This window comes from Temnothorax nylanderi, unplaced genomic scaffold, assembly GCF_030848795.1.
Source record: "Temnothorax nylanderi isolate EJ_2023f unplaced genomic scaffold, tnyl_v1.0 TNYL_tig0005_pilon, whole genome shotgun sequence".
NCBI lineage: Eukaryota > Metazoa > Arthropoda > Insecta > Hymenoptera > Formicidae > Temnothorax > Temnothorax nylanderi.
In genome coordinates this window covers 1,161,393-1,186,833 of record NW_027249067.1, presented here as the reverse complement: position 1 = coordinate 1,186,833, position 25,441 = coordinate 1,161,393, and the positions used below count along the sequence as shown (strand labels likewise).

Sequence of the window (25,441 nt, the reverse complement as noted above, 5' to 3'; positions counted from 1 at the left end):
ACGGAGTAAGAGATGCTTAGTGCTTTTAAACATTTGCGATATCAAGGATATTTTATTATTACAAACCGTCCTTATAAACGTTAGTTAAAGTTAACAGCTGAGACTTAGCTTTAAGATGTCCTTTCTACTTTTTTCTATAAAAACATCCACGGGATTCTCAGTCGAGCCATCTAACTTTAATTAACGTTTACAGCAACGTCTTTCTAATAGAAAATCTCGTCGCAACGAATCGATCGAAATAAAAAATCTGCGTCCTACGGATGATAACGCATTGCGGTGTCGCGGATGAATGATCCAACATTCAATGAAACATCGAGAGCGAGCGGATGTGATACGGGGGATTCGTGGACGATTCGGCATTCGCAGGCGTCATCCGGTCGTGAAGTGTGACGGAAAAGGTATGATGTGTTGCGGCGGAATTGGCCCATTCTCATATATCTCAACAAACAACATCAATTATATGCGTTCCTACGAGATTCATGTGTCACACGTCGTGAGACACTTTACTTACTTAGATGCTTAAATGCTCGGCTGGTCGCCGGTGCGTCGAGGATCGCGCGAGGATCCTCTCTACGATGGTCTCTCGCTCGATCGTCTGAGGATTTGTGTCTGCGGTAGCGGTTTACGATTTTTAATTACTACTCGTGGGAGATGAGCGCATCTTTAGCGCAATTAGTCGTTAAATCTGTCTAGTAAGTGATACGGATCGTGTGCGACGGCCGACGGTATTTCCAATCGCTCGTTTGCTCGCGCTGCTTTTACGCGCGGACTCGCGCACTCGGCAATTCGGCCGAAGGGGTAGTAAATGGCGATTCTTTTTACACGGGCGGATTCGGGACTGTCGCCGGTACCGTCGAGGCGTTGGATGCCGTCGGCCCGCTCTCGTCCTCGTTCTCGTCCTCGTTGCCCTTCTCTTCCTTCTCCTCGTCCTTCTCGGGCTCATTCCCGGTCAGGGCGAGATACTTCTTCCTAATCGAGTCCCAGTCCACTACGTTCTCTATTCTGGTCGCGCTATTGAAGGACAACTGACTGCCGAGCGGGCTGAGGTGCACCACGGAAAGGGTCATGCTGTCCTTCGGGCGGACCTGGCCCTTCTTAATTTTTGCCAGCCATTTCGCGCCCATCTTGGACCTCGGCGATAAACGGCTGCCGCGCCCCAGCCCCATCATGTGCACCAACGAGGGCCGCTTGCGTTTCGCGGAGCGCTGCTTGCACAGCTTGATGAAGTACACGGTCCAGGTGGTGAGCAAGTTTAGCGGGGACGGAGCTGTGGTAGTTCTGCAACACGCAATCGCGTTCCCAACACGGAATGCTCCGTTAACCCCGAATGCTTAACAGCGAGTTACTTAAGGGACCGATCGAGAGCGCGGCATTACCGAGATTGTACATGAAAGTATACGTATAAAGCGAACGGCACGTGCAACGCTGCAACGGTCCCGTCTTGTCCGCACGTGAGTCGCGCACGGGGGAAACGCGATGGAAAACACGAGAGCGTCGCAAAGTAACGTCAACTTCTATTTATAACGTCGGTGTGCTTCCGGCCGAACGTGGGAAAAGATAAATCGGACATGCTCTATTTCGGTCAGAACTGACCCGCGCGTCGGTTATCATAGCGGTTTATCATAGCGGACGGCTATATTATCGGACGTGAGGATTACTTCAGAGTTCGTAAAAGGTCGGGCGGGCTTACCTGTGCATGTTTCGAATCAGTTTACTGAGTCCGTATTTCCACTCAATGTCCGACTGCGCCTGTATCCGTTGATAAGTGTCGCTCATCATGGCGATCAGCAGATTAATCAACACCACTACCGAGACCAACATGTACACGCCGAAGGTCAACTTGAAGAGGACCGAGGTCCACTGTGGCTGATTGGTCTCGACCTTCAGCTCGCCGTGGGTCGTTTGGCCGAAGACGGCGAAGAACAGATACTCGAAGGCGCGTAGCGGATTCATCTTTACTGGAATTACGAGGCACACACAACACACACACAAGACGTTTCTTGATAGCTCTTTCGTTCTCTTATTATTACTTTTTTTTTTTTAGCTCATTGCTTCGTGCCATTACAGATCGTCTACTACGGTGGGTACTCACTATTTGGTATATACGAATGCATGTGAGTATTCCATAACGTACATAACGATCGAGCGAGCGAGCGAACGAACAAACGGAACGAACATGCTCATGCATATATCTTTTATATATAGACTCTGGCCATGCTCTGCAGCTGCGGCTGCGAACTAACTGCCGGATGCATGCCATGAACCCTCTCATTGCAGGCTGCGATATCATCGTCGAGTACGTACTGTCACTCGTCTTTTCCGCCTCGTCGCTCTAAATTCGTCTTGCACTTACATCCGACTCGGATGTAATCGCGCTTCCCTTTTTTTTTCTTTTTTTCTCTATTTTTTTTCTGTTCGTCCACAAAAGATACTCGTGACGATAAAGTTATCGTCGGACCTGCGCGTTACGAAGACGCGCGACGAGCCTTGCGATGCGTTTCGCTAATTGGGGGGGGATGCATTCCGTTACCGGTGCGCCTTTTCTCACGGCAGCTATATAGTGATCGAACAATGGGGAGGGCATTCGTCGTGCCATTCCATGCTGAATGAGAGAGAAAAAGAGAAAGAGAGGAGGGCGCGGGTGGGCGATTTTGACAAACGTGTCGCGCGATACGTTTGCAGTAAATAAAGGGATGCGGCATGCAATTCGGGGGGATGCATGCCCTCCTCCTCCGCTTTCCTGTCTTGCACGACTCCAAAGGCGGGGGGCGCGTAAAACATCGCGCAAAATATGTGTTGCTTGCATGCAAGGACACGGAGGGCGGGAAGAGGGCGAAAAGATCCTTTTTTCGGCCGAGGGCATCCTGTAACGGTTCGTTGAGACAAAAAAAAGGGAGAAGAGAGAGAAGAGAAGAAAAGGAGGAGACGCGGAGGGTGTTTTTGAAGGGGTGATTATCTGTGAAGGAAAGGGTGTGGGACAGTCCGCAAAGTCGATCTAGTCACACATAAAAAACGACCGTGCGATTGATGCACATCATGAATTTGCATACAACATCGGCGTCCACTAGCATAAACACGAATTCTAGCAAACTCACAGTTATTACAGATAACATATGATATAGATACAGAGAGACACGCACGTACATACACATATATGTGTGTGTGTGTGTGCGTTCATGTATGTATGTAATACATATACAGGACACATACGTACAGCGAGACACGGGGATGCACACGGGCAGAGGCTGTGAAAGAGACACGAGCACATATGCTCCGTATAAGGCAGTATAACGCTAATCGACAGCCAATCAATTGCATAGACAGAAACGTCGTTCTCGAGCTTTCAGACCAATTTTATAAATATTTGCTCGGTACGCTGCGATGCGGACGCTTCGCTCCAATCAGCGGGCGGGTCTGAGGTAAAGAGGAGCGTAAAAAGAATTTAAAAGAAATTCTGCAATTACCGTGATAACTTAATGGTTATTGCACCGGGGTGTTTTAAACGACTGCGGTGCTATTTGCACAAGCGAGAGATACTATTCTCAGCGAAAACTCTCTATCAATCGGTTTTTGCCGTCATCTTTTTACCGTCGCCCCCGAATCACAGCATACTACGCGAACAAGGATTGATATGCGATTTTTTTTTTGGTTCTCGTTTATTTTCTTTTCTTTCGCTTCGTCATATCAGGCAGCAGTCTCAGCAGACAACACACACTGGCCAAATGCACGATGCAGACGAGACGAACACCGAGATGGATCGTGTCCCGCATTCATTCCGCGTGCGCGAATTATTATTATTATTTTTTTGTTTTCGGTTCGCTTTCCGCCTCGGGTTGCTTCTGATTAATCTTTCTCAATCAGCTGAAAACTTACAATCTCTGCTGTTATCGTCACAGCACTCATTCTTTTTCTTGTAGCGGCCGTAGCGACGAGGAGGCGCCGTTGGTGGCGTCTCCATCATCCATTCCGTAACATTGGCCAACAAATCTATCATTGCAATTCATTCCGGTTATGATTCTGTATCGCTCCGCATGTCTCTGAGTATGATCGACATGAAGTAGACTTTTATTCTGGGACTTTAATAAAATGACAATTACTGAAATCTAACGAGTGCGAACTGGACCACAACGTCAATGACTCTTTCAAAATGGGGAGTAAATTTTTAGCGGAGGGACGGGGAAAACGTTTTCGAAGGGTAAACGTGTTTGTTTCTGCATACGAATTACGCGCCGGGTGCACAGCACCAGTGCAATTTCGATGAGTTTAACTTCCGATCCGAGGCGTTTCGTAACGTCGAAATCTGAATTCATCGAAATTGCACTCACGTAGTTTCTGTATGATCCCTGATTTAAATTAACGCAGGAGAGGAAGAACGCGATCGCCGATTTGCACAAGGGGAGGGAACCGCACCGTTATCTCACGGTACCCACGCGAATTAGCACCTGCGTGGGCGAAAGCACTGTCTACGTCCTGTTAATAGAAACCAGTACCGCGCGTCGAAGCGATTGCCAATCTAAGATCTAGCCCTACGTTAGGTATCTACATAACGTATCTACGGTACATGTCGTATCTACAGTACGTGTGCGCGTATATGTATATATCCTATATAGACGGGGCTGTAAAAAATCAATTAACTGCGCCACTAGCTCTGGATTGGCGTCAAGGTATACAGTAAGAGAAAAAGAGGCAGAGAGAAAGAGAAAGAGAGAAAGGGGGGGGGGGAAAGAAGATCGAAGAAGGGAAGGAACATAGAAGTGAGAGAATGATGCGTTTCGAACTTACCGTCGGAGAACGGCTTCCTTTGTTTTCTGTCCTCCGCGCGCGCTTCCTGCGGCGTTTGGTTCCTGAACGCCTGATTGAGCGCGACGAAGTGCATGGAGAAGCCGAAGACGAAGATCGCGAGCACCGCGAGAAATCTCGCGAGGTCCTTCATAAGGTTACCGATGATGATGGCCCACGGCCCGAATAGATGGTGAAACGACAGGAAGTCCAGGATCTGCACGCAAGCTAAAAGGAAACTGAGGGCAAAAAGCTGGTTTCTCAGGTAGAGGAGAGTCGGCCAGTACGGTCTCTCCACGATTACGAATCCCATCAGGTGGAACGCGACGCCGAATATGCCGAAGAGCAGCACCGCGAGCTTGATCCAGCCGAGGCCGCTCTTGTCGCTGGGATTCGTCAGCTCGAACAGCAACAGTCCTGACAGCATCACCAGCAGGCACCACTCGTACCAGTACGGTATCAGATTGGACCTCACCACCGGATAGATCGGCGTGATGCCCACCAGTAGCAAGAAGACCATCAGATAGATGTGCGACGTGAGATACGACATGAACTTGATGATGGGCACGTTATTGTACCTGTGACCGAGCGGGAGGGCGAACACCACCCAGACCGGCGGGCACACGATGAAGGCGATGAACAGCAGGATCGTCCTGAACGCGTTCCAATTCAGGCTACCCTGCCATAGCTCTTGCAGATAGCGCTGCACCACGGTATGCGCGATCACCTCTTTCTGTTCGTTCTCGATCAACACGTCCAGGAACTCGACATTCCTGCGATCCATCGACGTCAAGATCCTGCCGGCCGAGTCGGCGCCCGCCGCCAGAGCCAACAGCTCGGTGGCCATTGCCTCGCATTGTTTCCCGGCCGCGATTAAATCCTTGGCGCGTTCCTTTTCCTTTTCGGAAAGCTTCATGTAGATGTTGGATAGCTTGGCCGCGGTATCGACTGGCGCGGGTGACACCAGAACGAATTCTTCGATTGGTTTGTTGTTATGGCTCTTGCTGCAGACCATCATGTTGTAGACGAACTGTAAACGCAACGATTCACTTGAAAATTAAGAAATTGAATTCGAGAAAATTGAAAGTTACTACAATACTGTATTCCGGATATCGTTATGACAATTATTTGTTCGCGAAATATGAGATAGATAACGAATTTTACGATGCATATAAATATGTACGAATTATGTAAATTACTGTAAAAAGTGTAAAACATTTATTTTATATTTTTCTAAATAAAGTTATAATCGTGCCTAGATGCTTCAAAATTATATCACGATTAGATTTTACTGTAAAGGATAAAAAACCTATAGCTTAAAAATTTGCAATTTAGAAATTCGACATTTGAGCAGTTCCCATTTATTCTTCTTACCAGAACGGATATCTTACCCTCCTATCTTCCATCAGAGCGTACGTATCGTGCTCCTTCTCCATGAGATATTTCAGCACATCATTGTGACCCTCGGAAGCGGCGAACCAGATCGGCGCGCAGCCGAGGTTCGTCTCGGTTTTCGGAGACCCGCCGCTTTCCACCAACAGCTTCACGACGTCCAAATGGCCGGCGCGTGCCGCACAATGCAGCGGTGTCCAACCGTTCTTATCGGTCGCGTTTATCTCCGCTCCCTGACCCAAAAGAACCTCCACCATCTGATAATGACCGTGAGTTGCCGCGATATGCAGCCCGGTCTTGCCGTAACGATCCGCGCTGTGCAACAATTCCGCCGATCTGCTCAACAGCAGACCCACGACAGTTATGTGACCGCCGAAGCAAGCCAGATGCAGGGGGTTCCAGCCGTTCTCCGTCGTTGTTGCGTCTACCTTCGGTCAGAACATCCTCGTATTCAAACAAAGTATTCAATGCAGTAGCTTAGTCCTTTTTAACAGCTTGAGAAAATTAATGTAAAAATAATTGACTTTTCTCAACTTTAATTCTTTTGAAATAAAAATACATATTAGACAAGTATAGCACATTAAATTTATTAATTTTTTTTTATTGTGATATATTCTCAGTTTCTGATGTAAGCGTTCTTTAATTTTTATCAAGATCATTTTAGAGAGCACGTACTTTTTTTATAAATACTTTTTATAAATAGAATTTTATCCGAGGAATGTCATAAATTAAGATCAGCCAAATCCGAATAAAATATCATTACTAAATTATCGTCGGTCATACCTGAACCCCCGCAGAATTGAGAAGAAGTCGTACGACGTTCTCGTTTCCGGAATAGGCAGCTAGATGAAGAGGGGTCATACCGGACTCAGCTCCTAACTCTCCTACTAAGGATCCTCCAGTTGGTGGATCAGATTTTACGGTTCCAGGTATGTGAGTTAGCAGTTCTCTAACCGTATCTAAAACAAAACCGAGTCTTCTTATCATAAAGAAATTATAAGTATAGTAGAAGTAAAGAAGTATTATTTTTAATGTATTTAAATTTTTTTAAAAATTATTTTAAAAGATATTGAATACGGATATATCTAATGTATTCAAATTTTATGGATAGTTTTTTCGTAAATACTTTACTTTATTATTAATGTATTGATGCTAATTACTAATTATCCATGCCTACACTGCAAATCCAAATATGTTAGTTTAACTGAAACTTTTCTTAAACATTTCTTGCCGTTTTAAATCACGTCATTTAACACGGTTGAACGTATTAACTTTTAATTTAATACGATTAAACGTGTTAATTTAACACGCAACATGTAAAACAAACTTCAATCAAATGTGTTATTTTTAGACGTTTATGCGTGTAGAAATAATACACTTGGATTCACAGTGTAAACACAATTATTATTGTTTTACGAGATTCTTACTCACCGGCTTGTCCAAAGTAAGCAGCAACGTGAAGCGCGGTGACGCCAAGCTTCTTGCTGGATATCCTAAGAGATTGCGTTGACCTCATCACTTCAAGTACCTGACCGTGACCGTGCTGAGCGGCCAGGTGAACAGCGGTGAAACCCGCGCGATTCTCGTCAGCGCAGGACGCCCCGGCCCTAACCAGAGCCTTCACGACCTCGGCGTGTCCACCTTCCGCCGCCAGTTGCAGAGGAGTCGCTTCCGTCAATTTGTTCCTGGCGGTTATCACCCCTTGCCTGTCGAACTTCATCAGCTCCTCGATCACCCGGACGCTGCCTTGCATGGCGGCGATATGGGCACAGGTATTGCCGTCCTTGGTGCAGGCCATCACCAGGTTGGCGTGCCTCTGTAAGAAGAGCTGCGCCACTTCAGCGTAGTTGTTCATCGCTGCGGCGTGGATCGGCTTTTGTCCTTGGTCATCCGTGGCGTCTATACTGGCGCCGAGTTCCAATAGTAGCTTGCAGACCTCCAACTGACCCGCACCCGCCGCCAGATGAAGGGGAGTCTGCTTCCTCAAGGTGAGCACGTCTATCGCGGCGCCATGATCTTGCACGAGGAACCGTACCAGGTGCGTGTAACCATTCATGGCGGCCAGATGTAGGGCGGTCCTTCCCACGCGCGACTTGGAGTTTATGAAGGCCTTGTTCGCCAGCAATGCGTCGCAAACCTGAAGATAGCCGTGCTCGGCGGCTAGATGAAGAGCAGATCTACCTTCAAGATCGAACACGTCTACCCTGCCGTGATTGGCGAGGAGTGTGGTCACCAGTTCCATGTGGCCCCGATGAGCGGCGATCAATAACGGCGTCCAACCCACGGCGCTCTGCCGGTTCAAGGCCTTTTGCACATCTGTAGCCGACATGCGACTGATCATCTCCGACAGGACTTCGTTGTTGCCCGCGAGGGCGCAATGATGGAACGCCGATTCCTGGGCCTGTCTGGTCTGCATCGAAACATCCGCTCCGCTATCGAGAAGGGCGCGAACGACGGCGCGATCATCGCCGGGGGTGATTACTTCCGAGGGTTCGATTTGGGCCGCGTAATGAAGCGCACTGGCACCCTCGTTGGTCAAACTATTCACATAGGCGGTCGCTACTTCCGGACCCTTTTTTTCCTTTACGAATTCTATCAATTGCCGGACCACGTCAGCTCTGCAACCCCTACAGGCTAAATGCAAGGGCGTCTCTCCGTTCTAAGGAAAATAGAAATCTTAAAATAAATAGAAATAATTTAATAACTTTACAGATTATTTCATCGTCTCAAAAGTTATCGTATGTGTAATACTCGTTATACAGAATGTGACGAGAACAAGGTTTAATTTTTTAAATTATTACAACATTACATAATTATATAGAGATTATATTTTTGAATTAGATCTCATTTCTTGTTTTGTCGACGTACTTTTGATTTAAACATTGGATCTCCACCATCGTCGAGGAGCAAAAGGAGCGTCGCTAAATTTCCGTGGCTGGCTGCCACATGCACGGGCGTTTGGCCATCATCGGTTGTCAAATTGGGACCTGCCCCAGATTTCAATAACATCAGAGCGCATCTGTCGCCATCGGGCACTCTGGCAGCTATGTGAAGCGGAGTTTCCCGAAGTTTTCCACCCCTCACGTGTACCTCTGCGCCGTATCCTAGAAGGGTTTCCACGACAGCCGGTTTGGCACTTTCCACGGCTATATGGAGTGCCGTATAGTTATCGTTAGTTACCACGTCCACCTGTGTGCAACAAAAAAATATACTTTAAAATCTTTAAATTGCATAAAAACTGAATCTCTTGACACTTGATCTCATATTGGATTGTGAGATTCTTTTCAAGAAACTGACTTTCAACAAAAATCTGACACTCAAAATAATATAAATATAGAAAATTGAATTAAAAATGTGCAACATTTATGTTCGTAAAAAATAAATTAATTTTGCATTCGTATGGTATCTTTATTCGTGACAACAATAGTATTTTCCATAGCGATGACAGATTATTTACCCTCTCTCCTCGTTGCAGCAGAGTGCTGATAATACCCACGTGGCCGTATCCTGCAGCAGTATGAATAGATCTGGCACCACGTTTATTTGGCATGTGCAGATACACGCCTTTCTTGAACAACATAGTGGCACATTCCGAGTGTCCGTTCAGTGATGCTATATGCATCAGAGTGGAGCCGTCTTTCGTCCTTTCGAAGATGCTTGCTTTGAATTTATCGGCCAGTAGCTCGATGATGGAAGCATGACCGTTCTCCGCGGCCAAATGCATCGGCGTTCGATCTTGATGATCGGTGATCGAGGCGGAGGCTCTGACACCGTAAAAATATTTTACTAAGGTTTCATCACCCTCGGCACTCGCTATGTGTAACGCAGTTTGCCCATCGCCCTGAAATACACGTTACATTTTTTAGATAGCTGATATAGCTTACATATTTCTCAATAGCATTGTATACTTTATAGGGTTTCTTAAAGGGTATATTTCATACTCTTTAAAAAACATTTTTGTTTTAATTTTTATATCTGATTTATATTATCGTAATACGATAAAAGGAAAATTGTCGCTTCTTTTTCATTTTAACTACATTGGTAATCAAAATTATGTAATTAAGCGATAACTTTTGTCATTAGTAATAACTAATAAACTTTTGTCACGTTACCTTGTTCCTAATATCATATCTTAAGTGTACCATATATACTGTTACATATTTACATATTTACATATATATATATATATATATATATATATATATATATATATATATTAGTTTCTTTTGTTTGTCATTCAGCTCACATTAAGAGCGATATCATATTCAGTTTTAGTTTATGGTCCATATCGGACTGTCTAGTTCTTTTTTCATTCCTGTTCTTCCTTCTTCCGTTTCCGGTTCCGTCGATTCTACGCACGCTGTTATATACACGAGAATAAAGCCACATATTAATTATCGGATTCTTGTGTCTCTTCACTTGAGTAATCCTAACAGATTATCTGCCATTCCACAATTAACCTGATTAAGGTAAATAAGTAACATATACATTAGCGTTAATTGAAAATTTAAATCCTGCTAATATTAATTAACCATGCGACATTATTTATTCTCTTGTATTATGTTTACGTGTCGTAATAAATTTTTGCGACTCAATTAAGAATCATTACATAAATTGTTGCGTGATAGTAAAATCTACAAAGAATCGTAAAATTATAAGGCAAACGCAGGTTGCAATTGTAAGTAATTTTTAGGAAGTTTAAGACCTTGTCGTAAATTTTACGACCGCCTCGTTCCCAATTATTGCTCATTTAGAAATATAACTTTGCAGTTGCGGCAATTTATCATGCGTCACTTCTATTTCGTGTACGATCGATCTTGTCAACTTTTGTACTCAGTTTTCTTGCAGGGTCAAAATTTAAAGTTAGAACAGAACCGGGTAGTTGCGGTACCACATGATATTTAGCGTTTTGCGTTATGACATAAAATTTCGTAATCTACTATCAAAAGATTGTATTCTATTAATTTTACCGGAAATTAATTGAACAGCATAAAATTGCACATTTATATTTCGAAAGTTCGAAATTGTTTGTGCGTTTAAAAGATAAAACAGATAAATGGTAATTTCCGACTGTCATAAAAGCGTGAAAAGGATAATTAAACGAATATACCATTTTGGTATACCAAAATGTGGGCAAAAATAGTAAAGAGTAGTCGCATTGTATTTACATCGCAACGTACAATTTGCGAGCTTCAAAGCATTCGGAAGTACTATGTATATAATTGGCAAAGTTTCAACGATATACCGTTCAACGATTATTATCGGCTCAATTTCACTTCACCTGGGATCTTCGTGCTTGGATTTAACGTACATTTTGCATGTCGACGGCCGCGCCGTAATCCACCAGGATCCGCACCATGTCGATGTCTCTTCTTCTAGCGGCTAAATGCAGAGCAGAATCGCCGGCTGGCGTAGTGGCACGTAGCTGATCAGGCGCTTGCTGTGCCAGAAGTTCCCGACACATCGACTGATTGCCAGCCTCGACCGCTAGCAGAAGAGGTATCTTTCCTTTCTGCGACGGAAATAAGATTTAAAAAGAATTGGAAATAAATAGAAATCCTTTCTATCCTTATACGATCTTTATACAACCTTTATACTCACAGTTTTGATTACGTAATATGATGAAACAAAGAAATCGAAAATTAAAAATATAAAGAGAAAACTCTTTTAATTTTTATATCAACTATAATTTATTTTAAGAACGTGATTTTTATTTGCTGCGGATGGCGCATCAAGTAATCGCTGTTTTTAAAAAATTCGAGAAATAATGCTTCGTTCCATTTTATAACTTTTTTACTGCTTTTTACTGCTTTTTACTGCACGTAAAGTATATTTCTTAAACTTTTTTTTGCAAATGTCCAATGTTTATGTCATTTGTAGCAAAATAAAGGAAATTTATAATAAAGGAAATTACAATTATTAGATACAGAAAGTGCTAGGAGTAATCGTAGAGACATTTTATCTAGAGATACTTTTACTACTATTTCGCATAAGGAAATTTTGTGACAGGTATTATCATAATATATGATACGAGAATTTTTCGTGCTTATGCGAGACGTCTAAATATGCATCGGCTCGATATTACATGAATCGTTATTGTTTTTTCCATACAAAAGGCTGGTCTCCTGTCCCGATCAGCGGCGTCGTACTATCGCGACGCGGTTGTATGACAAAGGGCAAGGGAGACAGGGAGGAAAAAGCGAACTGGAGAAGAGTTATGGCGCCGTTCGGTACCAGGTAGCGATCTCTCGGCGCGCGGCACCTGTCACGCGAGAAACGCGGACGCGAAACGGGAACATCACGCCGCGGTTATTGCAGAAAAATCTTTATCTTCGTCTAATTCGAAGTTTTCGGGGCCAACATGAATCTACTTATGGTGTCACACGATTAGCTCGTCCTGAATATTGAAGAGATCGACTCGACTGGCAATTTCGGATCCATCAAACTGTTACATTTACTAAAGCTTCTATATTTGTCCTTTATGCAACTTTATGAAATTATTTCGGGGCTGCTACTTACACCGTCGACCTTTAGCCTGATATCTCGTCCGGCAGCACCCAGGAGAGCTCGTAGAATCGACGTCGCGGTGCCCGTTTGTCTTGATGCCACCAGATGAACTGCCGTTTGTTGTCTCGGCTAGGCACAATACATAAATATATTTCAAGAAATTTATCTGCCGATGTTTGTTAAATAGAGTAATTTAAATAGATTGTTTAATGTCGATTCTAGCACTCGCGATAATTTGCATCCATAATTGTCTCGTGATTTTAATACCAAAATCGAGACCAAGTAAAATAGCTAAAAAAAAAATGTAAATTGAAATTAGTCAGAGAATCTGTCTAGACAGAATTAAATCTTTTGCAGCAATTCGAGAAGTAAAACTATTTTCTAAAAAATATCAAGAGTCTCAAAATTATCAATTTGGTTTTGAAACTGCGATCGATTTTTTTACAAGAATAAAATTATTCGTACCCCTCCAGTGGCATAGGGATCAACGCCTCTCTTGGACAGCAATAACTTAACAACGTCCTCCCTCGAATACATAGCAGCGATGTGGAGAGCATTGTAATTGTCCTGTAGAAAATGTGTCAATGAAATGCATTTCGTACGCGTCTATCTCGAACGTTTATTCGAAAACCTCGCTCAATTTATCCGATAATCTTGAACTAGCAAATTATGTGGTCGCCCTAAATTCCTTTCATTCGATTTTCATCGGATTAGTAGTAGTTAATGTACGAGGAGAGTGTTATGGAAATAAGTAAAGCGGTAATGGAGCCATGAGTTTCGTCCTGCCGCACCCGTCGGGCTGACCCTTATGATGTTTCAGGTTTCAGGTTTCTGATCACGGCGTATCAGCATGCTATTTGAAAATTATATTGGAATCATTGTGGGAGCGGTAGATCGATAGTAGGGAGTATTGCAACGCCTTGCACGTGTTTGCAAAGTGATGCTCTAACATAGTTAACGGCACGCCGTTCAGTAGTACCTACATAAGCAAAAGGAACAACGTCAATCATATGCAGAAAGCCCACCTTCGCGCGCACTGGTAATAATAATTACATCTCTTATTGATAATAATAATTTCTCTTATTCATAACTTACTCGTTAATGATTATACACGTTACAGCCTACACCGGAAATTTTAAATAACGCGATCATCATTCTTCTCCTTCTCCCTTCTTTGTCCCGACGCGTAGGGCATTCGAAATCAATAAATTTTACTATACAAGTTCTTGCAGTGGCGTTCCCAATGACTTTCAGAAGGTTACACCGAGCGCGCTACATAATTGAACCCCTGTCCAGAATGTCAAGCGCAAAAAGCCCGTTTGCGGGCAGCTTTTTAAAGGTTTAACGATCAAACTTTAATCTACTCTAAGGATCGGATCCCTTTTTCGTTGCGGCTGATAGTTTAGCTGACTCGGTGGCCTACTTATTTATTTACATGGGTGCCCGTCTTTGTCCACTCGGTCAGTAAGCATAAGCCCCTTGACCTTGGCTCTCCTTCACGCAATCGTCCCCTCTCGACTTATATGTTAGGTGACTCGACTTAGCACAGATTGCGGCCTGATCATTAGCTGTACACCTTTCGTGGCACGCGTCACCTTCGCAGGTGCTATTACGTGCCAGCGCCACGTAACCCCAGCACGAGAACTTATCGCGACGGCAATGAATCAAAGAATGATGAATCAAACATTTTTTCCTTTGGTTTTAAGTGGAATATCTCGAAAAATGCATCCGGTCACGTCTGATGCGACATGATTCTTAGTGCGACAGAGTAATTAATGTTTTCTTAAATTTTATCAAAGCTGAAGATCGATCTCGGTCTAATGAGCGATTTATCTTATTTATCACGAATACTTGCATTGTTTCTGGCGCTCACGTCGGATCCGAGGTCGATCATCCGATCGAGCAGCGCGCTGCGGTTATCTTTCACTGCGTACATCAACGGCGTCATCCCCGTCGTCTGCAAATAAAAAAATCTTTGCTTAGGAAAATAAGTTTGTCGTGCGATCTTTTTTACGATTGTTCCGAGTATCTAACATCTATCTAAAATTTTCCTTACATAAATTCACGCGAGTAATATTATTACGTAATCAAGACCCAGTCCTGATCGCAAATTGCCTTTTCTCTAAATTGATTGTACATCAAATCGGTCCTGTTTCTTATTATTGTTAAACATTTTTCTATTAAAGTATTTCCGCAAGTATATTCCGCGACTTATTTCGTCCATGGAAACGTTAAGAAGATTTTTAATCGCTTTCGCGTAATATTTTTAAAAATCTTATTTGAGTACGCATTGATTTCTTTCGTGTCAGAGACTCTTCGGTAAAAGAATCATACGAACGAAACTAACCGTGTCCAAAACACCGGCGAGCGGCACGATGAAGCCATCGTCCCCCGCGCTCTGTACCGTCTTCTCCAGAGACTTGAGCAGTTGGTCCACGGGGGCCCATTCCCCGCGCGCCGCCAGGCCCAGCAGCCTCTGGGCCCCTTCTCTGGCGGTCGCGCCGGCGGAGCTGGGCTTACTTCCGGGCTGCGACGGCTCTCCTGCGGCCGCAACACCGCCATTGCTTCCCGTCGAGGCTGAACCACCATCATCCTTACCACCCGACGGGCTGTCCTCTTTGCTGGAGGGATTCTTCTTGTCGTCCTTGCCTCCCGGTGGTTTCTTGTTACTGCTCATGCTATGCTACGTACGATCCCTCCGCGTGGAACGCGAGCATGATTCGCTCGAGTGACTCGCTCTCGTTCAGAATTGCACACCGTTAATGACACATGGAACAGCGAGAAATTGTATCGGCCATCGGGTAGATATCTTCTCGTCTGGCACGACGTACACTTGGCAGAATGGAAGATACGACGACGCTCACGTTTAAACGGTTTTGAGCGATTTTAAGAGCTAACGAGAAGTGAGCCAGCTTTATTTTACAGAAAAAAAAACAATTACTTGTAGAATCGATGTATATTTACAATAAGTACGAAGAATATATGCTTCAAATGTATCATCGGAATGATACGTTTGAAACATTCAAGACGATTTTCATAGAAAACGCGAAGTAAGTTAACGGAAGTCACTAGAAGCGTCTTTATGTTTAAGGTATTAATCTTATCATAGCATTTGTAATATTTGTACAATATTTTGGATGATATTGTGTCACTCAGAATTCGGTAAATTTTGTGATTATGATTCAATGTTCGATGAATCTTTGAATATTTCTACAAGCGTAAATGTCACAAGAAGAGATTAATGCCTTGAACGTAACAACGCTTCTAATAATTCTGTTAGATTTATTTCGCGCTTTCGTATGAGAACTATCGTCTTGACACAAGCGAAAGGTCCTTGCAGTTGACGCACTGTTAATTTTATTACTCAGCCAATTATGTCGAGTGAAAATTAACGGCACCGAACGAGTGTTAACGGCACGGTCAGCCTGGCGATTCTGAAGACGGTATGTAATCCAGACTAATCCAGAGTTGAGTTGAGAAGAAGAGAGAGGGTTGCTTCCCTTCGGGCCTCGCTCACTCGGCAGGATCGACCAATCGCCGACTCGTTCTCGCGTTTCGTTAGGGTAATGTTGCACTAATACTCCCTCACCCTCGACCTGCACGGATTGCTTTTCACGCACACAGGCGCGAATTCGTGGTAGGCCGTGCTGGTCGTCGCTGGTAGCAGCTAAGGAAATCAAGCAGGAGGTGGTGGGAAGGGTGAGAGTCGCGGAGGGGCTGTTATGGCTGCCGTCGACACGCGACTTCCGGACCAGCCCGGCAGGCACGCTATCCGTCTATCTTGAATCCACCGGACTCTGCCACGGCTCTGAATAACGTCCCTCATTCCTCTTCGCTTTCTCTCGCCCAAGACCTAAGGACCTCGCTCGTGCGTGGTCTCTATTTTTCGCTCTCTCGATATGTTCTTTTTCTTCCGGTAGTACGTATACGTTCGGCGTGCTGGAAAATAAGAGTCGCGTGATAAGGAACACAGATGACGTTAAATAACGCCTACAAGCCAATTAGCTGTGAAAAAGATCAGGGAACGTTTGACAAATATCTCGAGATATTTTTATAAGTAATGTAAGCAATGTAAAAATATTAAAAAAGTAAACAAATCTAAGAAGTTCCTTCCATAAAGTATCATAATTATTGAGAAAAGTATTCAACTTACGTTCCGAAATTTAAAATTCTAAAAAACATATTTTTATTTGAATATTTACAGAAGAATTGTAGATCATATAGCTTATACATAGTATGTGCAGATACAAGCTTCTCGCATCGATTTATCTCTGATGGATGATTGAAGGTGAACGTAAATTTAAAGAATCGCCTTGTTTAAAAATAGCGTTAAATATTTCTTTCTTTCTCAATCGTTGCGCTTAGCATAGCCAATCGCAATGATTGAGAAAGAAATACTTGAGCAAGAAAAAACTACTTAACGCTATTTAAATTGCTAACTATTTCGCAATAATACAACACTATTTGAATTGCAATTCCAAGGCGATAAGAACAAGAGTAACATCAGTCGCAATGTAACTTATTAGTATGCGTTCTCTGCTCACATAAATAACGTGACATTGGCTCTGGATAGAAAACTAGTTAGAGTCAGTTAATGAGATATCAATAATGTTGCTGATGTAAATTTGTGTTAATATCATCGCATTCACATTCGCTCTGTTGCATTATCAATGTACAGAGTGGGTAATGTGTAACTGATTTGAATGAGCTGCCATTTTAAGCTGCGTTCCGATAGTCATTGTTTACGTTACGTAATACGCTGAAGATTTTTAGTACTGGCAGTGAATATTGGGACGCAGCCTTGGATACATGTGTTCTTATCAGTTGCGCTTCGACAGTTGAGAGCAGCAAATTAATTATAGAGCGTTATACAATACAACAGTGTGTAAGCATTGTGAAAATGTTTTATCAAAATAATTAGTCGTCAGTCGATAACTGTAACTTTACGTAAGTTACGTCAAGAAAGTGCAACTGACTCATACAAACCAGTCAGTTATATATTGGCCACCCTGTATTACGAACATGTCTTACTAACAATACGCGTTGACAATTACATCAGTTTACATGAAAGCGTTCCCCGCATTGCAGTGGTCCGTCTCTGTTCAGTTGTTTCTGTTCGCGATATATTCAGCGCTGAACGCATTAAATCACCAGGCAGTATTTCGTAATTTATTCCACAATTGTCTCAGTGCGCGTTTACTTGTGTGGGTGTATGTTTGTGTTTGTGTGTCTGATAGATAGGAAGAAAAGTTTGATAAGATTGAAAAGAAGAGAAAACAGATAAGATTGACAGAAAGGAAATGATTTGATATATAATATTGTACTAATATAATATAATGCTAAAAGATCGATATTGTATTATAATAACTTATTTGTTAAAGTTTAAAAATTTTCCAGTCTGATATATATTTTTACTGATATGAATACATTCTCAGATATCTTGTTTTCTTCCGTTGTTGATAAATAATCACGACAAAAAGTATTTAAATTTTTTTTTTATTGTTAAATATCACGATTATTTATATAAACAAATGCAATATATATACAACGTGTTCAAAAATTCATGATATGTACAAATTGCGCACACATATGGTATTGTTGATTTTCTTGTTCACTTTAATGAAAATCATAAACGTGAAATAAATGTGTGTTCAAAAGTCAATCATTTACCAAAAATATTTTCTTAATTAGTAAATTATATTTACTTAATAACTGTTTTTATTGTGAAAGATATTTGATATGTTAAAACAAAATAAACATATTATAATTTATAGGTCATGTTTGTTATGTTTCCTTTATTTGTAATACTTGTCCCGTTATAGACAGATGCTTTTATAGTGAGTGCGAAAATTTTGTGCTGTATTTGAAGTGAGAAAATTTTATGGTGCATTTTTCTATAAGAGATTTGTCTTTATACAAATGTCTGATATTGTATAAATAAACATTACTTAAATTAAATTAAGAAAGTATTTTTAAAAATCGTAATTTTAAAATTAATGTTGTTAAAGTATTTTAAATGCACTGAAGAGAAATGATTAAGAACAGATAATATCGTTACGGATACGAGATAAGGATTTTGTTTTCATTAGAGTCTGCTTTGATACAGAGTTTAGTGAGCGTTTCGCCTGCTTACGCGACACAAGTCTGATCGATTTATTTATTTTTTAGAAAGATGTTTTCTTCATTTATATCAATTTCGCGATGTGTCACGTCCGGAGTTATAAATCATCAAAACCACTCACGATGTTTCTCTGTGTTGCATCATAATTTTAAAGGTAAGTAAAGAAAAGTCACACAATAAAATAAATTATATAATAAACTTTAAGATTTGGTACAGTATGAATACATTATGATAAGGCAGTGAATATAGAACTGACTAGACAGATACTGAATAGACAGATCACTTGTAATCGTTTTCCTTGACCACTATTTTGACTAAAAAAAGAAGATGTTTAATTGATATTAGCATTAATATCGTAGAGAAAATCAGATTTAATGTGTCAAATATAATAATTACAAATTATTGTATGGGAATTGTTAAAACAAATAATATTGTGTATTTGCAATTGAATTTTTTTCTGTTCGTATTGTTAATACTAATAGCACGATAGTGTTATCTTAAAATGCGTTAAATTTACGATGCTCTTAAAAGTATTGTCGCATGATACAATTAAGAAAATTATATTATTAATGACGCAAATTTGCGTAAAAAAAAAACCATAGTGTTTTTCTACATTGTTTTTGAACTCAAATAACTTTGAAAAACATTGTATGTATTATTTACTACTAATGTTTATTTTAATTATTATTAATTATTAACGAACGATCCATATATCAAAGATCATGAGCGGAGGTATTGAAGTGGAAGCAATATAAGCATTTGGAAAGAAATATATATGCATCTGACTATTCTATTACAATATTCTTTGAATTATATTATTACATTAAAAGGCGTTGAATCGATAGATAGTTTCCATATGTAAACTATTTTATCTGTATTAGCGATAATTTTCGATAATATCAGTATTAGTATAGTTAGAGATATTAGCAATTGTAAAAAATTACGAATTATAATACTTTAATAGATAACGATATTATTCTTTCGACCACATTGGTAAATTGCCATTAGCGTTTTATTAACATTATTTTAACAGCATTTTAATATAGAACGTTTAGTCATCATAAGATTTGAGACGCTATGAAACCAATTTCAAATAAAAATACAAATACGTGACTAGATAAGAATAAAGATCTCTAGATCTAGATATATAATCAAACTTAAATCATATTGCAAATTAATTGTTGCAGAACGACGTCAGCTTCGAAGATCAAATATCCAAACGAGGGTCAATTTTTCTCATGCAATCAAAGCGGCTCATATGTATAATCCCGGCGAATTTCCTGTAATGGACAAAACTATCGGACAGTTATTAAGCGAGGCAGTTGCAACATGGCCCGAACGGACTTGCGTTGTTTCGATTCCTCAAAATGTTCGTTTAACCTTCACCCAGCTTCTTCGACGAGTCGACTCGTTTGCTGCGGGTCTGAAGAAGCTAGGCTTGAAAAAGGACGATCGGCTGGGCCTTTGGGGTCCGAATGATCTAGAATGGCTCATAACGTCCCTGAGTGCATCGAGGGCGGGATTAATCGTCGTCGCAATTAACCCCGCTTATCAGCAAAACGAATTAGAGTATTGTTTGCAAAAAGTTGGCGTAAAGGCGATTGTTTCACCCGACAAATTTAAAACGCAAAATTATCCAAAGATGTTGCTCGCCGCAAAGGAAGTGTGCCCTACTTTGGAAGATATTATCATTTATTCCCCGGATCACGTGACGTAAGAGACTCCAATTAATGTTATCATAATAGTGTTATATTTATCATATGTTCCCGGCATATGTGCAGCGCAATACACTTTAAAGTTAATATTATCATATCTTTAAGTTTTTGCTTAGAAATAATTGCCACTCTTGCGAGACGTAATCTTTTAAAGAAGAATATTACTTCCTGCCTTCGTTAATAGCCGTTTCTTTAAAAGTCACTAATTTAAAAAAATGCTAATAGGACATTTAAATGACGCGATTATTGCTTTTGGTATATAATTATGACTTTCCTTTTTTAAATGACTGTGGACTTGAGCGCGCGCACACGATCTTTCGTGAGCTTTTAATATGTGCACACACTAGAACGCGATCGCTTCACTGATCCGTGAATATCGCGTGAGTCCTCGCACTTTGACTGACAGAAATCTTTTGCTCGATTTTGCGAAATGGATTAAGAACACGAGATTATTGTATATCAAAACGTCTTGTGCACTTTTATTTTCGTAAATATTTCTGTGTGTGCACAGCCTATGTTTATTAGAATTTAAAAATTGGTATTAATCCGTATTAATCCTTTTTTGTTTAAACTACAAGTAAATCTTCGAACTTTGAGAATAAATTCTTTTTCTTATATTTAAAATACATTAAGTATAAAATTAAAGATAAAGTTTAGCTGCATTTAATCTATATGTAATAATTATAGAGTTTTTTTTTATACATACACCTTCATATATCAATAGAAAATTATATTGTGCGTATATATTACAGTAGATAACTATCAAAATTTCAACAATTTGAATATACTTCTTGGTAAATGGCCAAGGTATAAGGTATAAGTTCTGTTTCATGACATGAGAGAGAGAGAGAGAATAGCGTATCGATCTGAGGTCGCAAAAAAGACGAAGATTGAACGACTTGTAATACTGGAGAAGGGTGACGGTTTAAAACGAAACTGTTTCGATGCCGAAGAAAACATTCAGCAATCTCATTGAATATTGTTTCTTCGAAACTGTTTTTATTTTTTTATTATTTTCGTCATGCGTTCTCCCGTATGTCTCATCGTTGCACATGGATGTGAAATCTCGCGCGTATCGCGTGTTTCCTTTTGGCGTAGTCCTCCAACTTTTACCAATCAACCGATTTGATTAATAACCGTGCCGTATGGAAGAATCATGGTCCAATTAGGTTAATAGCTTCGGTGAAGGTCTATCCATTTGATCACGTTCGCAAACACCGTGTCATTGAGGGAATGTAAACGATATTAGCGCGTTTAATTTATAGCGGTACGCACCGTTTCGCCGACGTCGAAATTTCGGCAACGAGAGCGGAAGTGGATGCGATCGCCGCCGAGCAGGACAAGATATCATGCTATGACGGATGCAATATACAGTTCACATCTGGTTCTACCGGTAGGCCCAAAGCCACGCTCATCTCGCACAGGAGTCTCGTAACCAACAGCAAAGAGGTGAGACCTACAAACATTAAACAATTGCACCATAACTCGTTCCGTTCTAATTATTAATTAAATAATTAAAAATTACTTATAATAACTCTGTTCTCTCAACTCATAAGATAGCAGCAGAGGATAATGATCTAAAGTGATTTATCTGACTAATGAAATTTCTTTATCTTCACGCCTGACCTAAGTTAAGTATGTTATACTTAAGTATGTTGTATTTTATATCTTAGAGTTTGATTTTTCTGTTGGCAGGCTTCGCTAAGGGCGAAGATAACTATCGAGAACAAAATATGTTTAAACATGCCTCTCTTTCACGCGTTCGGCACGATAATGGGCGAATTGCTCACCTTCCATACGGGGAGTACCCTGGTCATGGAAGAACGCTCCTTCAATCCGGTAAAAACCTTGGAAGCGATAGCGCAAGAAAAGTGTGCTATAACGTATGGAACGCCAACTATGTGGGTAAGCAAGGACGAAACAGATGCATGCTAGATTGTTCGAAAATTTCCGTTTGATATAGTTAGAAGTGACATATTTCACGATAAGACGCCGTTACAGAGATTGTATACAATTAATGTATTTAAATATGACAAACACTTCTAACGATGTATTATTGGCTAATTGTTAATAGTCTCGATAGTTAGTCGGGAGCCGTACGAGTACGCGATAAGCAATCGCTAGTCATGCTTGCAGAGCGGAATTTCAAATCGATAAAACTTATGTGATTCATGAATAAATCCTACTAAACTAAGCCTTGTTATATTAGTCTCGCAAAGCGGTATTTTCTTTTTGAATTTTATTTTCGATATACCCATGTTACACTGATAAGTAAAATTATCTCTCCATTTTTGCCTGACAACTTTCATTATCATTGCGAAACTATAAAACTTTATTTATCACTATCTTTATCATTCATCACTATTGTTATTATTTAAAAGAATAAAACGTATATACTTGTCTATATAAAATGTTTAACTTACAAATTCTAGTAATTTATGGTAAAATTAGCTAAAACTAATTTTTTTGTACACAAAATAAGTAAACAATATACAATTTTTTTTTTAATTGGCTGTATAGTTTTCTAGAAAAAATAATTTTAAATGTTACATTAATCTTGACAATAATCTAATTAAAAATGACTAATCAAAATGACTTGGTAATAACTTGACTTTTTAATAACTTGTTAATGATTTGACTAGTTAGTTTTACCGTCTTAATATCAATTTATCAATGTACTTACGATTTCTATATCTTACTAATCAAAACATTGATTAAAGTGATTAACTATTGATGGCACGTGCCAGTAAGGTCATAATTGATTTATATATCAACGTTTTATAATATAAAATCATTACGTGCTATTGAGATTGTTGTAGCTAATCATTTTAACTGATCTCTCTTGAAGCAATTGCAAACACTTTGACATGCTTGATGCTTCCGGTTAGAACTTAATGACGGTAATGTTTGCTAGTTGTTATGAGAAACTCTATCCATGTTTATACACGTTCAATATTTTATAGGTACATAATAGACACACGCTGTTTTCATTCTCAAAACTATTTTTCTCAAAAACTGTACGACAAACAGGAGAAAAATTGTTTTGCGTGGTTTACTTATTCAATCACCAGTTGCTGCAAATTCTATATAATGGCATTAAAAAATTTTTTTTCTTTACCTATGTCCCCATTTTCTTTTCAGAAATTTATATTCGCATTTAGTTTCATTCATGTATGATTTCACTAGGTGAACTTAATTGAGGCACAGCAACGATTGCAGCTACCGATGGGCAATCTTCAGGCAGGAATTACCGGTGGTGCACCCGCGTCTTCTGAACTCTTCAAACGAATTCGAGGCTTGCTTGGCTTCAATGATATGATGGTAAATTCAATCAAAGCCATAGCTCTTCACTTTGAACAATTATTATCACAATCGTTATGATCACGGCGTTGTTTTTAGAAGACAATTTTAATAATTGTATTATATATGTATATATGTACATACACATTATACATATATGTATAATGTATATATATTTAGAGAGATACTCTTATTTAAATACTTATATAAATCCCTGTATTAGATAAACTTTCAATTACAGAGTATATACGGCCTCACAGAAACAACAGCTATAGTATTTCAATCGATTCGTGGAGAGGATAGGCACCTTACGGAGAGCACCGTGGGTCATTTGGCGAATCATGTCGAAGCAATGGTATACGTCAATCTTTTATTTCTAGGAAATAGCTTCTTCTAGTTTCAAGATTTTCAAAGTTTTGTTATGCGCGTATTTTTTGACGTGTTACCTTTGCCGACTAGATCGTCGATCAAAACGGTTTACCCGTCCGTTTTGGAGAGCCTGGCGAACTTTGGATTCGCGGGTACTGCAATATGTTGCGTTACTGGGACGACGAAGAAAACACGAAGAAAACTTTGACGGAGGACGGCTGGTTGAAAACGGGCGATCAATTTGTCTTGCAGGAAAACGGATACGCTACTATAGTCGGACGACTCAAAGATATGCTTATTCGGGGAGGAGAAAATATTTTCCCTAAGGTGAGCTCGGTATATGACCTGCATCGCACTCGCTATGTAACATATTTTATTTTTCGATATGTAGAAGAGAAAAAATCGAATTTAAAAATACTAAAAAAATTATATGACATATTTTAGAGATTCTTTTTAAAAAATAGCAGGATCTAAATTTTGTATTAAATTTCTAAAAAAAAATTGATCTGTTACTATGAATGATATAATTATTTCAAATAGATTGCGTATATATAAACTTGATTTTGAATCTTGCTTTATCGAAACAGAGTGAATTAACGTGTATACAAAATTTTTGGAGACTTAATTTCATTTAATTTTATTATTTTATAAGAGTCCACTCATTTTGCATTTATTTTTTTGCAGGAAATCGAGGATTTCCTGGTAACCCATCCCAAAGTAATGCAGGCGCAAGTTATAGGAGCATATGACGAAGTCTTCGGAGAAGAGATTTGTGCATGTATTCAACTTCGCGACGGTGCGACGATGACGAAGAATGAGCTGACGGATTATTGTAGAGGCAAAATAGCACATTTTAAAATACCGCGTTATGTAGAATTCCTTGATGAATATCCAAAGACCGCTACTGGGAAAATTCAGAAATTCCGTCTAAAACAACAATTGGAAAACAGTGGTGTGATACCGGCAAGACCAAGACATTCATAATTATTATAGAGATTAGACAATAATGACAATAAATTTTGAAGAAAATCTAATAAGAAAGAATTAGAAATTTAATGACGATTATTGCGAATTTAAGTAAGGAATTAATTTAAGAAGCTAGTAATTGAGGTTTTATTAAATATTAATTGTGCAATTAATATTTAATTGAAATATTTTTGTCAACGTTGTATTTGTAAAAATTTTTTAATCTTCTGCGGATGTTGAAATGTAATGCAAAATTATTTTGTTAGAATAATATAAAAAATTCAAATAGTTA

General features: G+C 40.1%; 2 protein-coding genes across 6 annotated transcripts; one reads left to right on the top strand and one right to left on the bottom strand.

Moving 5' to 3' along the window:
* Positions 1-512: 512 nt before the first annotated feature.
* On the bottom strand, positions 513-17,547 carry Nompc (no mechanoreceptor potential C). The gene is made up of 17 exons (XM_071712380.1): positions 17,455-17,547; positions 16,881-16,990; positions 16,028-16,617; positions 15,026-15,590; positions 14,534-14,635; positions 13,144-13,245; positions 12,691-12,807; positions 11,483-11,683; positions 9,629-10,012; positions 9,040-9,360; positions 7,603-8,830; positions 6,955-7,130; positions 6,171-6,599; positions 4,783-5,809; positions 3,874-3,987; positions 1,691-1,958; positions 513-1,278 (listed from the first exon to the last, which is right to left on the bottom strand). Exons 4-17 carry the CDS (start codon positions 15,353-15,355, stop codon positions 819-821), a joined length of 5,259 nt encoding a protein of 1,752 aa, XP_071568481.1. The 5' UTR covers positions 15,356-15,590; positions 16,028-16,617; positions 16,881-16,990; positions 17,455-17,547; the 3' UTR covers positions 513-818.
* Positions 17,433-25,441, top strand: Acsf2 (Acyl-CoA synthetase family member 2). 5 transcript variants are annotated; one of them, XM_071712429.1, is made up of 9 exons: positions 17,433-17,563; positions 18,847-18,953; positions 19,987-20,512; positions 21,780-21,963; positions 22,210-22,419; positions 23,701-23,835; positions 24,056-24,169; positions 24,274-24,510; positions 24,868-25,441. In XM_071712429.1, exons 2-9 carry the CDS (start codon positions 18,851-18,853, stop codon positions 25,165-25,167), a joined length of 1,809 nt encoding a protein of 602 aa, XP_071568530.1. In that variant the 5' UTR covers positions 17,433-17,563; positions 18,847-18,850; the 3' UTR covers positions 25,168-25,441. The 5 variants fall into 5 exon arrangements, with proteins under 5 accessions (XP_071568530.1, XP_071568514.1, XP_071568506.1 ...); XM_071712413.1 differs by lacking the exon at positions 17,433-17,563 and adding an exon at positions 17,606-17,882; XM_071712405.1 differs by lacking the exon at positions 17,433-17,563 and adding an exon at positions 17,606-17,888.